This window comes from Brienomyrus brachyistius, chromosome 8 (assembly GCF_023856365.1).
Source record: "Brienomyrus brachyistius isolate T26 chromosome 8, BBRACH_0.4, whole genome shotgun sequence".
Lineage (NCBI taxonomy): Eukaryota > Metazoa > Chordata > Actinopteri > Osteoglossiformes > Mormyridae > Brienomyrus > Brienomyrus brachyistius.
Genome location: NC_064540.1, coordinates 13,209,630 through 13,224,840, shown reverse-complemented (window position 1 = coordinate 13,224,840; position 15,211 = coordinate 13,209,630). Strand labels below are relative to the sequence as shown.

Sequence of the window (15,211 nt, the reverse complement as noted above, 5' to 3'; positions counted from 1 at the left end):
TAACATATACTGTGCTTCATTAATAGACACGCTTTTACCTGACCCTATGTCTGATTTTGAGAGGAAAGTAGTGTGAATTACACTCATGCAGAGCTGGGGGTGGGAATTGAACCAATAACTCTGGAGTTGTGAGGGTACAGTGATATTTAGTGAGCCACCTTCCTACATAAAAAATAACAAAGAAATTATCTTTTTACTCCGGTTTCCCCCCACAGTCCAAAAACATGCTGAGGCTAATTGGACTTGCTAAATTGCCTGTAGGTGTGCATGTGTGAGTGAATGGTGTGCAAGTGCCCTGTGATGGGCTGGCCTCCCATCCTGGGTTGTTCCCTGCCTCGTGCCCATTGCTTCCGGGATAGGCTCCGGACCCCCCGCGACCCAATAGAGTAAGCGGTTTGGAAAATGGATGGATGGTTGGAAATGATCATTTTATTATTTGTATCTGTTTTTTTGTTGAAATTACTGTAGGTGGCGCCATTAAGGGGAAGCACTGCAATCAGAGAACACGCCCAGGGAGGGCCACTGCACGTGAGGTCACAAGTCGCTTACCCACTCAAAACACCCAGAACGAGGTTCAGCACAAAAAAGGAGCCCAGGATGACCATACTAACAAAGTAGATCCAGGGTGTTGTAAAACCAATGGAATCGTTCACCTGCGAAACCCAGAGAAGCTTGTTAACAATGTAGGAAGCAAGGAAGAGGCTCTGCCCTGTACCTCTGCTGGTCACATGACCCTCCTGTCCACATCTGACCACCTGGTGCAAAAACCGGACAGAAGACCACCCACCCAGTGCAGTTCATTTGCCCCTCCAGTGGGTAGGACTACTGTGACAGACACTGAAGAGACAGGGCAGGGTCTCTGCCTGGATGGAGAGTGAGAAAGGGCTTACCCGCTTAGCACACCAAGAACGAGGTTTAGAACGAAAAAGGATCCAAAGATGACGAGACTGACAAAGTAGACCCATGGCAGCTCAAGCCCCATGGCGTCGTTCATCTGCAGGGACAGGCAACACGAGAGAAATTTGAAACAGCACTCGCAGAAGGGAAAGACAGAGAGACTGCAGCCGGCAGTGAGAGAGACACAGCAGTGTGAGGAGGGCGAGCAGCAATCCAGTGAGCATTCAGAAAGAACAGAACCGGCTCTTGGTAATGCACCAGCATGCACATGGACGTCATTGGTGCCTTCAGGGTCAAATGCCAAGAAGACAACTGATTGGAAAGGAGGGCAGGGGTTCGTGTAAAGTATAATCCATGTAGACCCCACATCTACCCCTTGTGCTTTGGCCAAGTGAATGACTAAGGAGGAGCATGACCACCTTTCATGCACCTTGTAGGGGCTGAGGGGGGGGGGGGCAGGCATCACAGCACATCGCTATGCAACAGAAATGCACTCAGAAAAGTTTATTTTAATATACCTTCTGATTAACATAGTGAGAATAAAAGCTTGCTTCGGATAATTGGAGATTAAGTATACATTTTTAAAAATCCTTTCTCTACAGGGGTTCACTGACCCTAACAATAATGACTTTTGATATTCTTGAATGATCTTGCGATTGATATCAGTGTTCAGCTCAACAACCCAACCGTAAATAACAATTAAAGGTCATTCCTCCAAGGTAAGTGAAGGTAAGTGGTTAGCTGCAAATTGGTTTTATGTAAAAATCCTCATTATAAATGAGAACATATCGCTTCAGGTAAAAACCACATTAAAACATACACGTGGACAGCAGCTATCTCCAGAAAGTACACTGGCCATTCTTTCTGGTTACATTCTAAGGAATGAGAAGCATTCCTTACTCCATGACAAAGATGCACAGTGACGTCAATAGCTGTATCTGAATCTGTTCAACCAAAAAGATGATGTATCCGTGTGGTTTATACCAGAAGAGTCTGTTAAAATTGCATTTTCCAAATTAACATTCATTGGCAATGCAGTTATATTGTCTTAATTAGCCTGTTTTATAAAATGTCCGAACCACCCCCCTTAGTCTTTACAAACTTTAACAGCTTTTTATATACATATAACACAGTGGTCAGAGATCTTGGAGTGTTGATTCAGATCTACGTTTTGGTGCTCACATAAGTATTACTACACTGGGTTCAACCATCTATGGCACGTAGCCAAGCTTCGGAAGATGCTCTCCTTTCACGATGCAGAAAAATTAATACATGCCTTAACTTCCAGGCCGAATAACAGTAATGCCCTCATTTTTGGTTGCCCATCTGGTTCCTTAAATAAACTTCAGCTGAAACAAAATGCAGCAACCAGAGTTCTTACAAAAATTAAAAATAAATTGATTATATTTATCCCTGTTCTATGCTCCCTTCACTGGCTGAATGAGTAGGATATCTGTTAGTACCCTAGAGTAGAAAGAACTACAGCACACTGCAGAGCATTCTCTTGCAGAGCTCCAAAGCTGTGGAATAGTCTCCCAGTGGATGTGCGAGATTCAGGCTCACTCAGAATATTCAGGTCTAGAATAAAAACACACTTGTTTAGTCTAGCTTATAGGGACTCTAGTTCTATCTCTGGCTAACTGCTCACTCCCAGTCAGACCTATAGTATGAGGTGTAGAGCTGGGTGGGGGTCGGTGCCACTGGCTATAGATGAGCTGAACTGTCAGTCTGTCACTCTAGCTTCACACCCCCTTCTGGAATTGGAGTGCTGACATTTCAGGGACTCCCCATGCCTGGGTTCCCACCTGCTTCTCCCTCCTACTTATGCTGCCATAGCCTTATCTGCTGCAGTTCACACATTGCACTCACTTGACTGTTTCTACTGCCTCTAGCCTCTCTTACTTTGGCTAATGCACTTTTTTATTTCCCTTACCCCAAAATCAAGATATTCCGCCTACCCTGCTGCCTGCAATGCTTCTACTACCTGTGACGTCTTTCCAGCCTGCCCGCCCTTGTCCTTGTGATGTCTCCTTTCTTCCTGCTGCTGTACTGTTCATCCTGCCATCAGAAGCAGCACCAGCACCTGCGTGTCATTACCTGCCTGCCCTCCGAATTGAGACTCAAATCTTAAAATTGGGACAGTGTGAATTGGAACTTTGCCATCTTGCTCATTTGACTTCCTTTGTTGCCCCCTGGAGGATGGGCTCCCCCTTTGGGTCTGGTTAGGGTTAGGGCTTCCTCTGCTGGCCCCTGAAGGACGGGCTCCCCCTTTGGGTCTGGTTCCTCCTAAGGTTTCTTCCTTCTAGGGAGTTTTTCCTTGCCACTGTCACTTTTGGCTGCTCACTAGGGGCTTTAGGCGGGGATAATGTAAAGCGCTTTGAGACAATGTAATGTCAAAATGTGCTATACGAATAAAGCTGAATTTCATTGAAATGAACTGTACAACAGTAATTACATAACAGCAAGATGAGGTAAAATATCTTTTAATAGAACTAATTACACATACAGCTTAAAATGACAAGTGATGTGTAGATCTAGAGGTCTCTGTTTTTGCCTTTCGTCCACACTACCTCAGAGATTTCAGCTCCCAGAAATGGAGACTTTTGTAAATGCTCTCAGTCATATGCTTCTGTAAACACTGTTTTAGAGTTGCAGCGTGAATAAAACCATGATACTTGGTTGCTGCTCATCACATGCCCTATCCCAGATTTCAGCCCACTATTAGGACTAAGTTGGTCACCTGGTCACCGTATATGGATTCCAATATGGTGGCTATGGAGGAACTGCTTTCAATGTCACTTTCCCTGTTGCTGACCTGTATGTGGCTAAGTAGTATGCTATACAGCTAAATGGCATGCTACACAGTGTGCCTGCTGATCATTTGCATAAAAAAAACTAATTTTCTAGTCAGTGTGTGGATGTGTGCGAACCTAATGTTGGCTAATAGCTATGTCATATACATTGTTACTATTTTAAGTATACATGGAAAGACTTTCGTGAATGATGTGAAAACATTTGAAAAAATGAGGTAGGATGGGCAATGATAAGCGTTTCCATAGACGTTCATGTGTATGCAACGGAAACTGTCAGAAAAAAGTTTTTTTTCCCCAAGGTCAGTAAGTTAGATGAGAATCAAATTCTCCTGACATATAAGTATTCATACGTTTAAATGTAGAACCCTGGAAAATACTGGGTTTGACAAACGCCCCTGTTTTTAATATCGGGTGTAATGTGTCCCCCATGAGTCATGCCTCTATGTAACTTCCTGGCTCTGGCATGTCCCCGACATAAAGGCGGACTCGAAATCAATAGTGGGAGTTGGCATGGGGGGGGGGGTATCGATCACATACACGAGGACGCTGTCGCTGGGCTGTAAGAGGGCATTTGTGGGACATGGATTTAATTTGGCAATAATATGGAAGGTGATTAACGGCCATGAACTCACCCAGTACAACATGTCAGTCCAGCCCTCCATTGAGATGCACTGGAAGACAGTCAGCATAGCGAAGAAGAAGTTGTCGAAGTTGGTGATGCCCCAATTGGGGCCTTCCCATGCCTCCAGACATACAGTTCCATTGAGGGTGCAATCGCGCCCCTCGCCAGTCAATGAGCATGGCGCCGGTTCGTCCTCAGCAAGGATATCTATGGACCAGGGATGGGTCACAATCAAAAACAGTCTCAAGCCTGAGAAATTTGCAAAATATTAATAATACTATTAATAATTGTTTCAAATTTAAAAAAAGAGGACTCTTGACATACGTAACAGAAGGAAATGAGGGATCTACTATGACACAAATTAAATTAGAAGTAGAATTAACTATGTTCACTGGGCATTTATGAGTCAATTACAGCTTGAATTACAGTAAGATAATTCTGATGCTTTAATAAAGTAAGCTACTGTTATTTTCAATAATGGGCTGAATTTACACTAAAGGTGTAAGAAAGTTCACACTACACCTTCCCCTTCAATAAAGAGACTTTGAGGAAACCATTTTCCCGGTAACTGTGACACTCCAGCATGACCCAGCTTTGGCGGGGGGGACAGAACTACGGACTAAGTGGCGAAACTGGAAATTCCCATCACACGGCTCCACTATAAAATTATTCATTAAAACTGGCAGCATCCAGCTAGGAGGGACTAGAATCCTGAAAGTACTGTTGCTATTGGTGTGTCAGCTCAATGTCACATAATGATTATGGACTTCAGCACCTCATACACTGTTCACAGGAATGAACACTGTTCAGAGAAGCTACACTCGCCCTGTCATACACAGGGAATATTTCTTACCAGTGTTTACTTACTTGGCTTTCAGTACTCTCATATACTATGGCGTCAAATCAGACCTACTGCAACTTGAATTTCTATTTATTTATCCAATATTGAATGTATTAACCTGAACTTGAAATTAATTACCTAAATACTACAATACTAATACCTGAATCTGAATATGTTTACCTGAACCTGAATTAAAGAACCCACATTTTAATACCTTTTACCTGAGCTAGCATTAAAGATATGACTTTATTGAATTTATTTCCAATTTATTTCCTTAAATTTATGTTGCTTTTGGGATAATAAAAAATTAAGTTTGGATTGTAAAATTCAGTCCCCGAAACCTCCTTCTAAGGCTGCATTCGAAGACATGTCACAGCAGTGTAACAAGGCCGTCGCATTTCAGGGGTTGCATCATCCTACGGCAGCATTCGAAGACTGAGCACATTACAGCAGTGTAACAAGGCCGTCGCATTTCAGGGGTTGCATCATCCTACGGCAGCATTCGAAGACTGAGCACATTACAGCAGTGTAACAAGGCCGTCGCATTTCAGGGGCTGCATCATTCTACGGCAGCATTCGAAGACTGAGCACATTACAGCAGTGTAACAAGGCCGTCGCATTTTGAATGCGGTCAGTTAACCCTTCGGTATTGTTGCTCTACCTGTTCCAATGATAAAACAAGCCGCGTGCAATTTTCCAAGGAAAAGCTCCAGTCCGATAATGGCGTAGATTATGATCACAAACAAGACCAGCAGGGCGATGTGGAAGAGTGGAACCATGGCTTTAATTATGGAATTTAACACAATTTGTAAACCTGAAGGAGAAAGAAGAGTAATTTCACTACATTTATATTACATTTATATTCCCTCTGATGTCGTGAGTGTCGTTTGCAAAGATTCTGATGTCTTCAGGATTCACTAGACAGAGACTATTTTGTCCATGCTTTTATTCAGCAGAACTTTGAAAAGAAAAATTAAAACGTGGAAAGACTATTCTGATCCTGTGATCTAGAATTAATAGTATATAGGAGAGAGTGTCCATTACTTATGTGTGGTTGAGTTGAGTTGAGTAAAAGTTATGTTGGTTTTTATTATTTGGGAAAATGTGTTCTGCTGGTATTTGATTGTGTGAGGGTGTCATTATGGGTAATACTGTTGAAGGTGACGCACTCACTTGGCACCCCCGAGACCAGCCGCAGGGGTCGAAGCACTCGGAAGGCTCGTAAGGCCTTGACATCGAAGCCCCCCTTCCCCCCCGCATGAAGATCCATTAGCTCTTCAGGGGAGGGCTGCTCTTCTTTGCCAGCTACGAACTCCACAACAACAGTAACCAACCTGCACGGAATGGACACACACAACGAAGCATAGTGAAGCAGGAAAGGGCTGGAAGAGTTGAGCACGACTCAGCACAACTAGTTCATGCACTATTCTCATGCTGGAGAATGGGCATGAACTGCACCAGTACCAGGCATCACCTGCTTACCAAAATAAGCTGCAGAACGCCAATTCTGCAACATTAAATTAAATTAAAAGTACACAAATTCTTTTTATTTTTTTTACTTTACTTTGATAAGACTACTTTGCCATGCGGTAACCCATCTACTTCCGGCTAGCTACCCGAGGCTAATGCGGCGTGCCCAGAAACATGAGGGGAAAAAGAAAGTCATTTTCTCTCAATGACAAATATAGACTCATCGAAGCTTATGATAAACTGCCAAAAACTAGCTACCGAGATGCAACGATGAATCTACAATAAGCTATATTTTATGTACAATACTGTACCATATTGAAGCACTGATTAGACCAAGGAATCGTGGTGGCAGTGAATGAAAACAATGAGAAGCGAACAGACATGAAGTCGTTCATGATTTTAATTCTTAAAGGGACCGAGCAATACGCAACAATAACACGAAAGCCATGAATGACAGGGAAACACAGGGGAGTTAAACCCTGAGTACAACCACAGTTAAAGGCACACGCGACAACCGGAGACACAGCACAAGTACCTACACCTAAAAAATACAAATGAACTATATACAATACAATCACTGGGCTATATATATGCGCTTGTGAGGCATGCCGAGACATGTAGATGCCACTGACGCTACAGTATAATAGCGTATTTGAATTATATATAGTTCAGTAATTTAAGTCGTACAGTACTGTAATTTGAAAAGCGTTTCAAACAGCTGTACTGTATTTATTGAGTCAATATAATTCTGTAAATAGTGATACTGTCCGATTTATTACCTTATATTCATGTAATTACTATCTAATTGACATTTGTTTATTTACCTGCCTGAGACATAATGAAAAAGGGAGAAAAAAAATCGGTTATAATGATCATACGCTTACACGTACAATGATCAATTTCACCCAGACAGATGTGATCACTATAAGCAGATTCTGCTGTATTTACTTACAATTTTAAACTGCTAATCTATTCAAGCTAATGAATTTTTCCAGAATAGCCACATGTCTAGTGGGCCCTTTAGTGAGGCCCTTATCCCCTAAAACATTCCAGGGGTGCTGGATAAACAGCTTGACCCTGCACTCTGATGCCAAGCTTTGCTCTCACCTGTATATGTGTGGAGAGCAAGATGGTATATGTGAAAAGAACTTGTGAAAATGGCAAATAAAAAGCATCGTCGCTCCATTATTTTACCCTCCCAACAAAAACAGCATTTGCCGACTTGTCTGTAACACTGGACAGATACCCTACGGTGAACAAAGCTGATGGAAATGGGGAGGGGGGGGGTAGTTATCAGTTAAAAGCTATGCAGCAAGCTGTGTTCCCTCTCACTGGGAATGGGGTTGGGGCTATGGGGGGGGGGGGAGCAGAGGAACAGCAAGATGGGTGAATGATAGAGAGAGTGACAGAAATAGAAACGGGGAGTGTGATGGAAAAGTGAAACATGGTGAGAACAGGTACCCCTGAAGAAAAAAATGCAGCTTCTGATCTCCTGCTTTTTGTAGGACATATAGCAGCACGTAAAGCCCTCCCTGGTGTGCACATGCTTACAGTTCCATGCTGGCCTTGAAGAGGACAGATGCACAGATAGGGAGCTTGAGTATTCGCACAGCAGGAGCAGTCCAGCTCGCTCGCCATGTACACCACAGCACTGCCTGCGCAGAGCTTCATTACGCCGCCATTGCTGCACCTTCGCCTTCAATGTGACACTTAATACCCATCGTGTAGCATTCTCTACAGCCAGCATGCACATCACCTTTCACCCTTAGTTTTCCATATCATAGACCGTGGAGCGCATCTGAACAAGGCGGCACCATGGGGGGGGGGGGGGGGGTCACGTCCACTTGTCCGTTTACTTTTTAAAGACTCAGATATAACCTTTGGTTAAAAAACCATGAATATAATTCAGCCTTTTATTAATATTTTATATATTATATTTATTACATAAACTATATATTATATTTATTAATGTTTTATTGGTTTGCATAAAATTTTTATTTATTTTGTTCATCACTGCATTCTTAATGATGCTTCAAAAGTTACCTGAGCATGGGCTAGGGGCTTGGGGCATGGCCACGGGCTTGGGGCATGGGATTGGGGCTTGGGGCATAGCCATGGGCTTGGAGTATGGCCATGAGCTTGGGGCATGGCCATGGGCTTGGGGCTTGGGGATTGGGGCTTGGGGCATGGCCATGGGATTGGGGCTTGGGGCTTGGGGCATGGCCATGGCCATTGGATTGGGGCTTGGGGCATGGTCAGGGGCTTGGGGTATGGCCATGGGATTGGGGCTTGGGGCATGGCCATGGCCATGGGCTTGGGGCATGGGCTTGGGGCATGGCCATGGGCTTGGGGCATGGGCTTGGGGCATAGCCATGGGCTTGGGGCATAGCCATAGGCTTGGGGCATAGCCATGGGCTTGGGGCATAGCCATGGGCTTGGGGCTTGGGCTTGGGGCATAGCCATGGGCTTGGGGCATAGCCATGGGCTTGGGGCATAGCCATGGGCTTGGCGCTTGGGGCATGGCCATTGGATTGAGGATTGGGGCTTGGGGCATGGTCATTGGATTGGGGCTTGGGGCATGGTCAGGGGCTTGGGGCATTACCATGGGCGTGGGGTATGGCCATGAGATTGGGGCATGGCCATGAGCATGTTTTTGGGCATGGAGCATGGGCATGGCCCTCCCCCCCACCCCCCAAGTTCTGTGGGTCATGACTGAGACAGAAGGCACCGTAGGCTGTACTCACCCTATGACCACGATGACGAAGTCCAGCATGTTCCAGCCGCTGCGTACGTACGCGCCTTTGTGCAACACTAACCCGTCCGCTATAATCTTCATGAACGTTTCAATAGTGAAAATGACAAGGAAGACATATTCCACTGATTCCTGTAAGAGAGACACACAAAGACAGGAATAGTATAATATAATTAGGACGACAGTTAGGATGAATGTAATTTAACACTGAAACTGTTACAAATTGTAGGCAAGATTCCTTGTACAATGACACATATACCCAAATTAACCACACATCTCTTATTTATCACTTTCTGGGGTAGATTTAATAATTATCGAATATCGAACATCTGGACCCATGTAAGTCTAAGCCATTTTTGGGACTCAATTTAATGTCATAACTATAAAGGAAAGCAGTATTGAGTATTTAATGATCTATAATGTTTATCCTGGTTACAATTTAGCAAAGCACACCCAATGGTGAAATTGGCTAAAATCTATGTTTTGAATAAGGCTGCTTCGGTAACACATAATGTGCTCCACAGTTCTGCTGAAAAAATGTATAAGAAAGGAATGTGATATTAACTCCTAACCTCAGACACAGGTTTGTAATTATATCTTTGTGGGGACTCTACATTCATTTCAATGAGGAAAGCTCTAGTCCCAACATGACAACCTTAAGCCCTTCCCAGCCTTAAACTTACCCATAATTAACCAAATAAAATGAGAATTTTGGCATTTTTACTTTTTTGATTGCATTCCTAGATCTTTGTGGGGACCTGAAAAATGGTCCCCACAACTTAAAAAAACAGGTTTTTATTACAGTGTGGGAGAAATTTGGTCCCCACAATGTAATATAAACCTAATTCACGCAAACACACGATTTCAATCATATGTCCAAAAATGAAAAATGCCACAAACAGGAAGTACAGGCAAGCAACAACAAAAACAGATGGTCTGAATGATGGTACCAATCTAGTAACAGATTTAGCACCTAATCCTGCCTGCATAGAAAAGACCTTTTCAACATATTTCAACATGCAGATATTTGATATGTGATATAAAAATAACAATTGCGATGCACCATTTACATTTTGCAGTCCATTGTATAATTTAAATAGATGTACAGCAGTGGAAAAAAATAAGAAAGCACTATATATATATATATGCATTTTAAAATCATGGTTCTGCTGGCAGAAGGCTACGCTGAGCAGCAGGTTGCTTCCAGGTTCAAAATTTCTAAGACGGCAGTACACAAGAATAAGGTGAAGCAGGAGACACTGGCAAAGACCAGAAAGCAACCAGGTAAAGGGATGGAAACAGCTTTCTAATGTCAGAGATGACCGTTATTTTATCTGACAGTTTCTCCTGAATCGGAGAATGACATCAAGTGACCTTCAAAGGGAATGAGAAGCATTAAGTGCAGGTGTGAAGTGCACTGCTAGGACAGTTCGTATCAGGCTCCTAGAAGCAGGATTGAAGTCCCATAAAGGAAGGAAGTAGCCCTTCATTAATGAGACACAGAGAAGAACCAGGCTGCAGTTTGTGTTTAGTAGACATCGAGTCAAACTATCATAAGGAGAAGAACATTTGTATTATATTCTATTTTGTTGCCTTAAAGAAATTCATTAGAGGCACATGGACCATGAGTTCATATCAGCGGGGATCTCAGAGAAACTTCTGTCTTTCCTCTGATGAGTGACTTCACCCAGCATGACACCCTGCACTCACAAAGGTGAAAGACAGAGGAAATTTACACCGGATATTTACAGAAGCAGGTCAGGCTCAGTATCCCAAATAAGGTAAAGGGCAAAAAAAAAAACAAAAACAATGGTCTTCTGGCTACAGTTACAGTTCTGCTCCCTGTTAAACCACAATGTGATCTAGCTCTTTATACTAGGGACTGAATCCAAATCCTAGGCACTACAGAAAATTCACAGCTTAAACACTGCCTCAGCATTTACACTGTGGCCAAGTACTTAGTCCATAAATGATGCAGTGAAATGCAAACAAATATGACCATAAAAAGATATTTTGGTGCAAGAGGACTAAGCTGTACTTGAGGGTCAAAGTGACGTTAGTACTTAGAATCATTGTGGTCTGCACTGTACACAATATAGAGGAACATAGTAATCACACCATGGAGTGCTTGCTGCACACTTCTTAGCATTTAGTCATCTAATTAAACAGGTCAGAACCATAGTACACATGTCAATTTCAGTACTACTGTGGAAGCTTCAAGGTGCAACCCGGAAATATTGTGTCTCATGAAGGAACATTATGGAGTATGTGAAAATGAAAGAATTCCTTTTCACTGTGAACAAATGGTAATTAAATGAAGTTTCTCACCTTATGCACAGGCCATAGCAGCTGTACTGCACCCCATGTTCTACCTGCGAAACCCACTTAACATATTACTAGTCAGCGCACAACCTGAATGGCCCTATTCCTTACACAACAAGCTCCTGGGAAATTACTCCATGCAGTCTAGGATAACCAAACCTAGCAAGGGTGGCAATTTATTCACTAGAATGTACCCCTATGTTCCCCAACAATAAGATCCACCAACTTGGATGTTCAGGGTTTTCTTATTATTATATTCTGTTTGTGAAAAACAGAGGGTAGAACCCTTCTGTGGGGTTTCCTTTGCAGGGTCACCTTGCTGCAGACAGGCCACCTCTCTATGGACAGGCCACCTCTCTATAGACAGGCCACCCTGCTGGGGACAGGCCACCTCACTGGGGACAGGTCACTTCAAGCAGGGAGGAAATGGAGTAGGACAAATGTTTGGAGTCACAATGCCTCCTATGGCCACCAGAGCCTTGTGTTTATCTTTTACTAATTCAGTCTTTGGTGGGCAGCATTATTACCTCATACTTCAAGGGTTGGGGGTTTGAATCTTGCCTCCACTGAGTGTCTGGTGTTTGCATGCAGTCTCCATGTCATGGGGGTTTTCTCTGGAGGGTTTCTGCAAGGTCCAGGTGTGATTTACCGATAAAGCCTGAGTAAGGATCTCCTTTCATTTCTCAGTAGGCTTTACTGTGATCTTCCATGCGATATAGGGAATGAACCATTTATTAAAGATGATGGAGAAAAAAAACCACTAAACCCAGAAGAAAAGTCTCATACCAGCACATCACAACTACACTTTAAAGTCAGTCAACAGACTAACTTGTGCTCTGTAATGCGCAGATACACACAGACACCAGAATCACTGCATGCAAACCAATACATACACAAAGATGGCCGTGAGTGTTAGATTAAACTTCATTCTTTGGGCTGTCAAGTGGTTTGGAGGTGGTGGTTGTTAATCACTTGTTATGAGAGAGCTAAACCATTTCCAATGTGTATGGATGACATCAGCGTATGCAAACTTAAGTGTTGTAAAAAACGTGTGACTTGAAAAAATGTCGTTAATTTTCGGATATTAACTAACCCATCCCACAGAGTGGGGGTTGGAAACCCCTAGTTTAGGGCACAAGACTGTCCTCACTGTCACCTGACACAGATCACCTTCTCTACAACATGCCCTAGTCCTCAGATCCCAGCCATGCTGGCTTAAGAGCAACTGGGCCAGAACCTCCTTGCAACTGCAGTATGTCTCAAGAGGGGTGTAGCAGGTCACTAAGACAAATCATTAGCTTTGGAAAACACTGTCCAGCACAAGAGAGAAACAGGCATTTGGGACTCTTTTACCCTTCAGTGGTACCAAACAGTAATAATCCAAATACACGCATTGGTGTATTCTGTAGGGCCTAGTCTGCCCAAAAACAGTATCAAGTGAGACACGCGTTGTAGAAGCTGCAGAGAACTCAAGGCACTATATCTCTGTCTGAATCAAGCCTGACTGTCTCATTCACGCAAAATCAGTCCCTTGAGAACCAGGGCGCTCCCCTCTCATGGAGCAGATGTGTGTAACGGTAAAAACACCACATTTCAGAGGCCAGATGTCTGTGTACATGTTCACGTGTGTTTTTGTGTTTCATCGCACAAACGATCAGCCAATTTCCCACCAGTCCACAGATCTTGAATGATTGAATGAAAAGAAATTATACAATGTTTACTTTGTCATTTGCACAAGTATACGTATGAGTACGACATCATTTATTATTTTCACGTATCCACTGCAGTCCATTCCATGATGCGCCTGAAATCATAAATGAGGGGCTAGTTAACAAAGAACCCCCAACGTAACTCATCCATCCCATGGGCTATGAGCAAGTCTTTGATTCACTATATACTCGCACTCTCCTGCTTTCCCCCTTCCTGGAACCAGGTCCATCACTGAGACGTGCTGAATATTAGCATTTCATTTTCATTCACATTGAAAAGGCACATTTACACAACATTTTATATTTCCCTATCATTTCATATTGATCAGAAACAACTGTAACTGTAATACTTATTGGACTGAATACCTTATCTCTACCACAACAGCAAGGGAAAGGATTAACAGTAACCAGCTAGAAATGAATTTTAACAGCTTAATAGTTAGTGTTATAAATCAAAGAAATTCTATCAGAAATGCAGGTTACCATACTGAAAAAATGCCCTTTCTGCATTGTACAGATCATCATATAGACGGTGCCAGCCTGTTTGCTGGAGTTTGCATTTAAATTTGATGGCCTGATCTAAATGATAATTAAGAAATTTCCTGAAAGAAATATGAGCTTAAGAGAAATAATGACATATTAATGAGTCAGGAAATTATGCAGTTCTCTGGCAGCATCACTGAATAAACAACTGCAGTAAAAAGCAGATAACTTCAGCAAAGCTTTAAAACTTCATTACCCAGCAAAGTCATCTCACGTCAACTTGGTTATCAAGTTTTTCAATTCTCACAGCTCAATCACTGAAAAATCAGTACTGAAATATTGAAAATTGAAACTCCTGAGCACACTGGAGTCACGAGTAAAACCACATAAGAAACATGAGATCAATAAGGGAAACTCTACAGCTCATTAGATCACGAAAATCACAAAAGATTATTGCAGTATGTTGATTACTAAATGGCAGGCTTAAGGACGGCCTCAGTCAGATTTACATTGTACTGTACTTGTACTGTGTGTTTATTCTTTTACTTTCTAGATTGTAAAGCACCACCCTGGAACTACTGTACATTGACAGCAACTGTATTGTCATGAGTTACTCATAATCTGAGATAGCAGGTCTTTCAGTATAGTATTAAATCAGTAATTCCAATTATGAAACAAATTATTAAGAGAAGCACAGATGGAATGGCCTGCGTCCGTCGCATGGCGTGGGTGTATATGTAAGGATGCGAGACAGAATATCTTACTAGTACTTTACATTCATCTACAGTTTTTGTTCACAGTTAAACTTGCCAATTTTCACATGCCAATATGAAGTGTCTTCCTTGGGAGGTCGGCAGCTTCTCTTCTTACGTTTATTGCTCAATTACATTATCACCTCCTCCCCAATTTGGCCACGCCCCCACACAGAACCTTTAGCCAATCAACTGCTTGCCAGCATAATTTGAATAATACAATGATTTAGTCAAGAAATAAAGGAAATGTAAACTAATCTTCTGTGGTATATACAGGTTTGCATGCAAAGTGTAGTGATGGGGGCAGAAAATCCATCAATGTAGGGTTTCAGGACTTATCCCTGAAGCTATGGGTGCAAGGCATAAAATAACCCAGAATGAGGCACCAGCCCATCACAGGGCACACACACACACCATTCATGCCATTGTGCAGTTTGCCAACTCAAATTCACCATAGAGCCTGGAAGAAATCCTATGATAACATGGAGAGAACATGCAAGTTCCATGAACAAAGAGCCTACACAAAAACTCAAATCCAGGTCTCCAGTGT

General features: G+C 42.7%; 1 protein-coding gene across 5 annotated transcripts in view; it reads right to left on the bottom strand.

The window, feature by feature from the left end:
* The window catches only part of LOC125746973 (voltage-dependent L-type calcium channel subunit alpha-1D-like), a 75,775-nt gene that overhangs the window by 43,594 nt on the left and 16,970 nt on the right, over nucleotides 1-15,211 (bottom strand). For all 5 annotated transcript variants that reach the window (XM_049021574.1, XM_049021576.1, XM_049021577.1 and 2 more), the window contains exons 4-8: nucleotides 9,388-9,527; nucleotides 6,347-6,507; nucleotides 5,835-5,987; nucleotides 4,343-4,539; nucleotides 891-994 (exon numbers count right to left, since the gene is read on the bottom strand). In XM_049021574.1, the coding sequence (XP_048877531.1) occupies nucleotides 891-994; nucleotides 4,343-4,539; nucleotides 5,835-5,987; nucleotides 6,347-6,507; nucleotides 9,388-9,527 (755 nt within the window). The remainder of the gene's footprint in view (nucleotides 1-890; nucleotides 995-4,342; nucleotides 4,540-5,834; nucleotides 5,988-6,346; nucleotides 6,508-9,387; nucleotides 9,528-15,211) is intronic.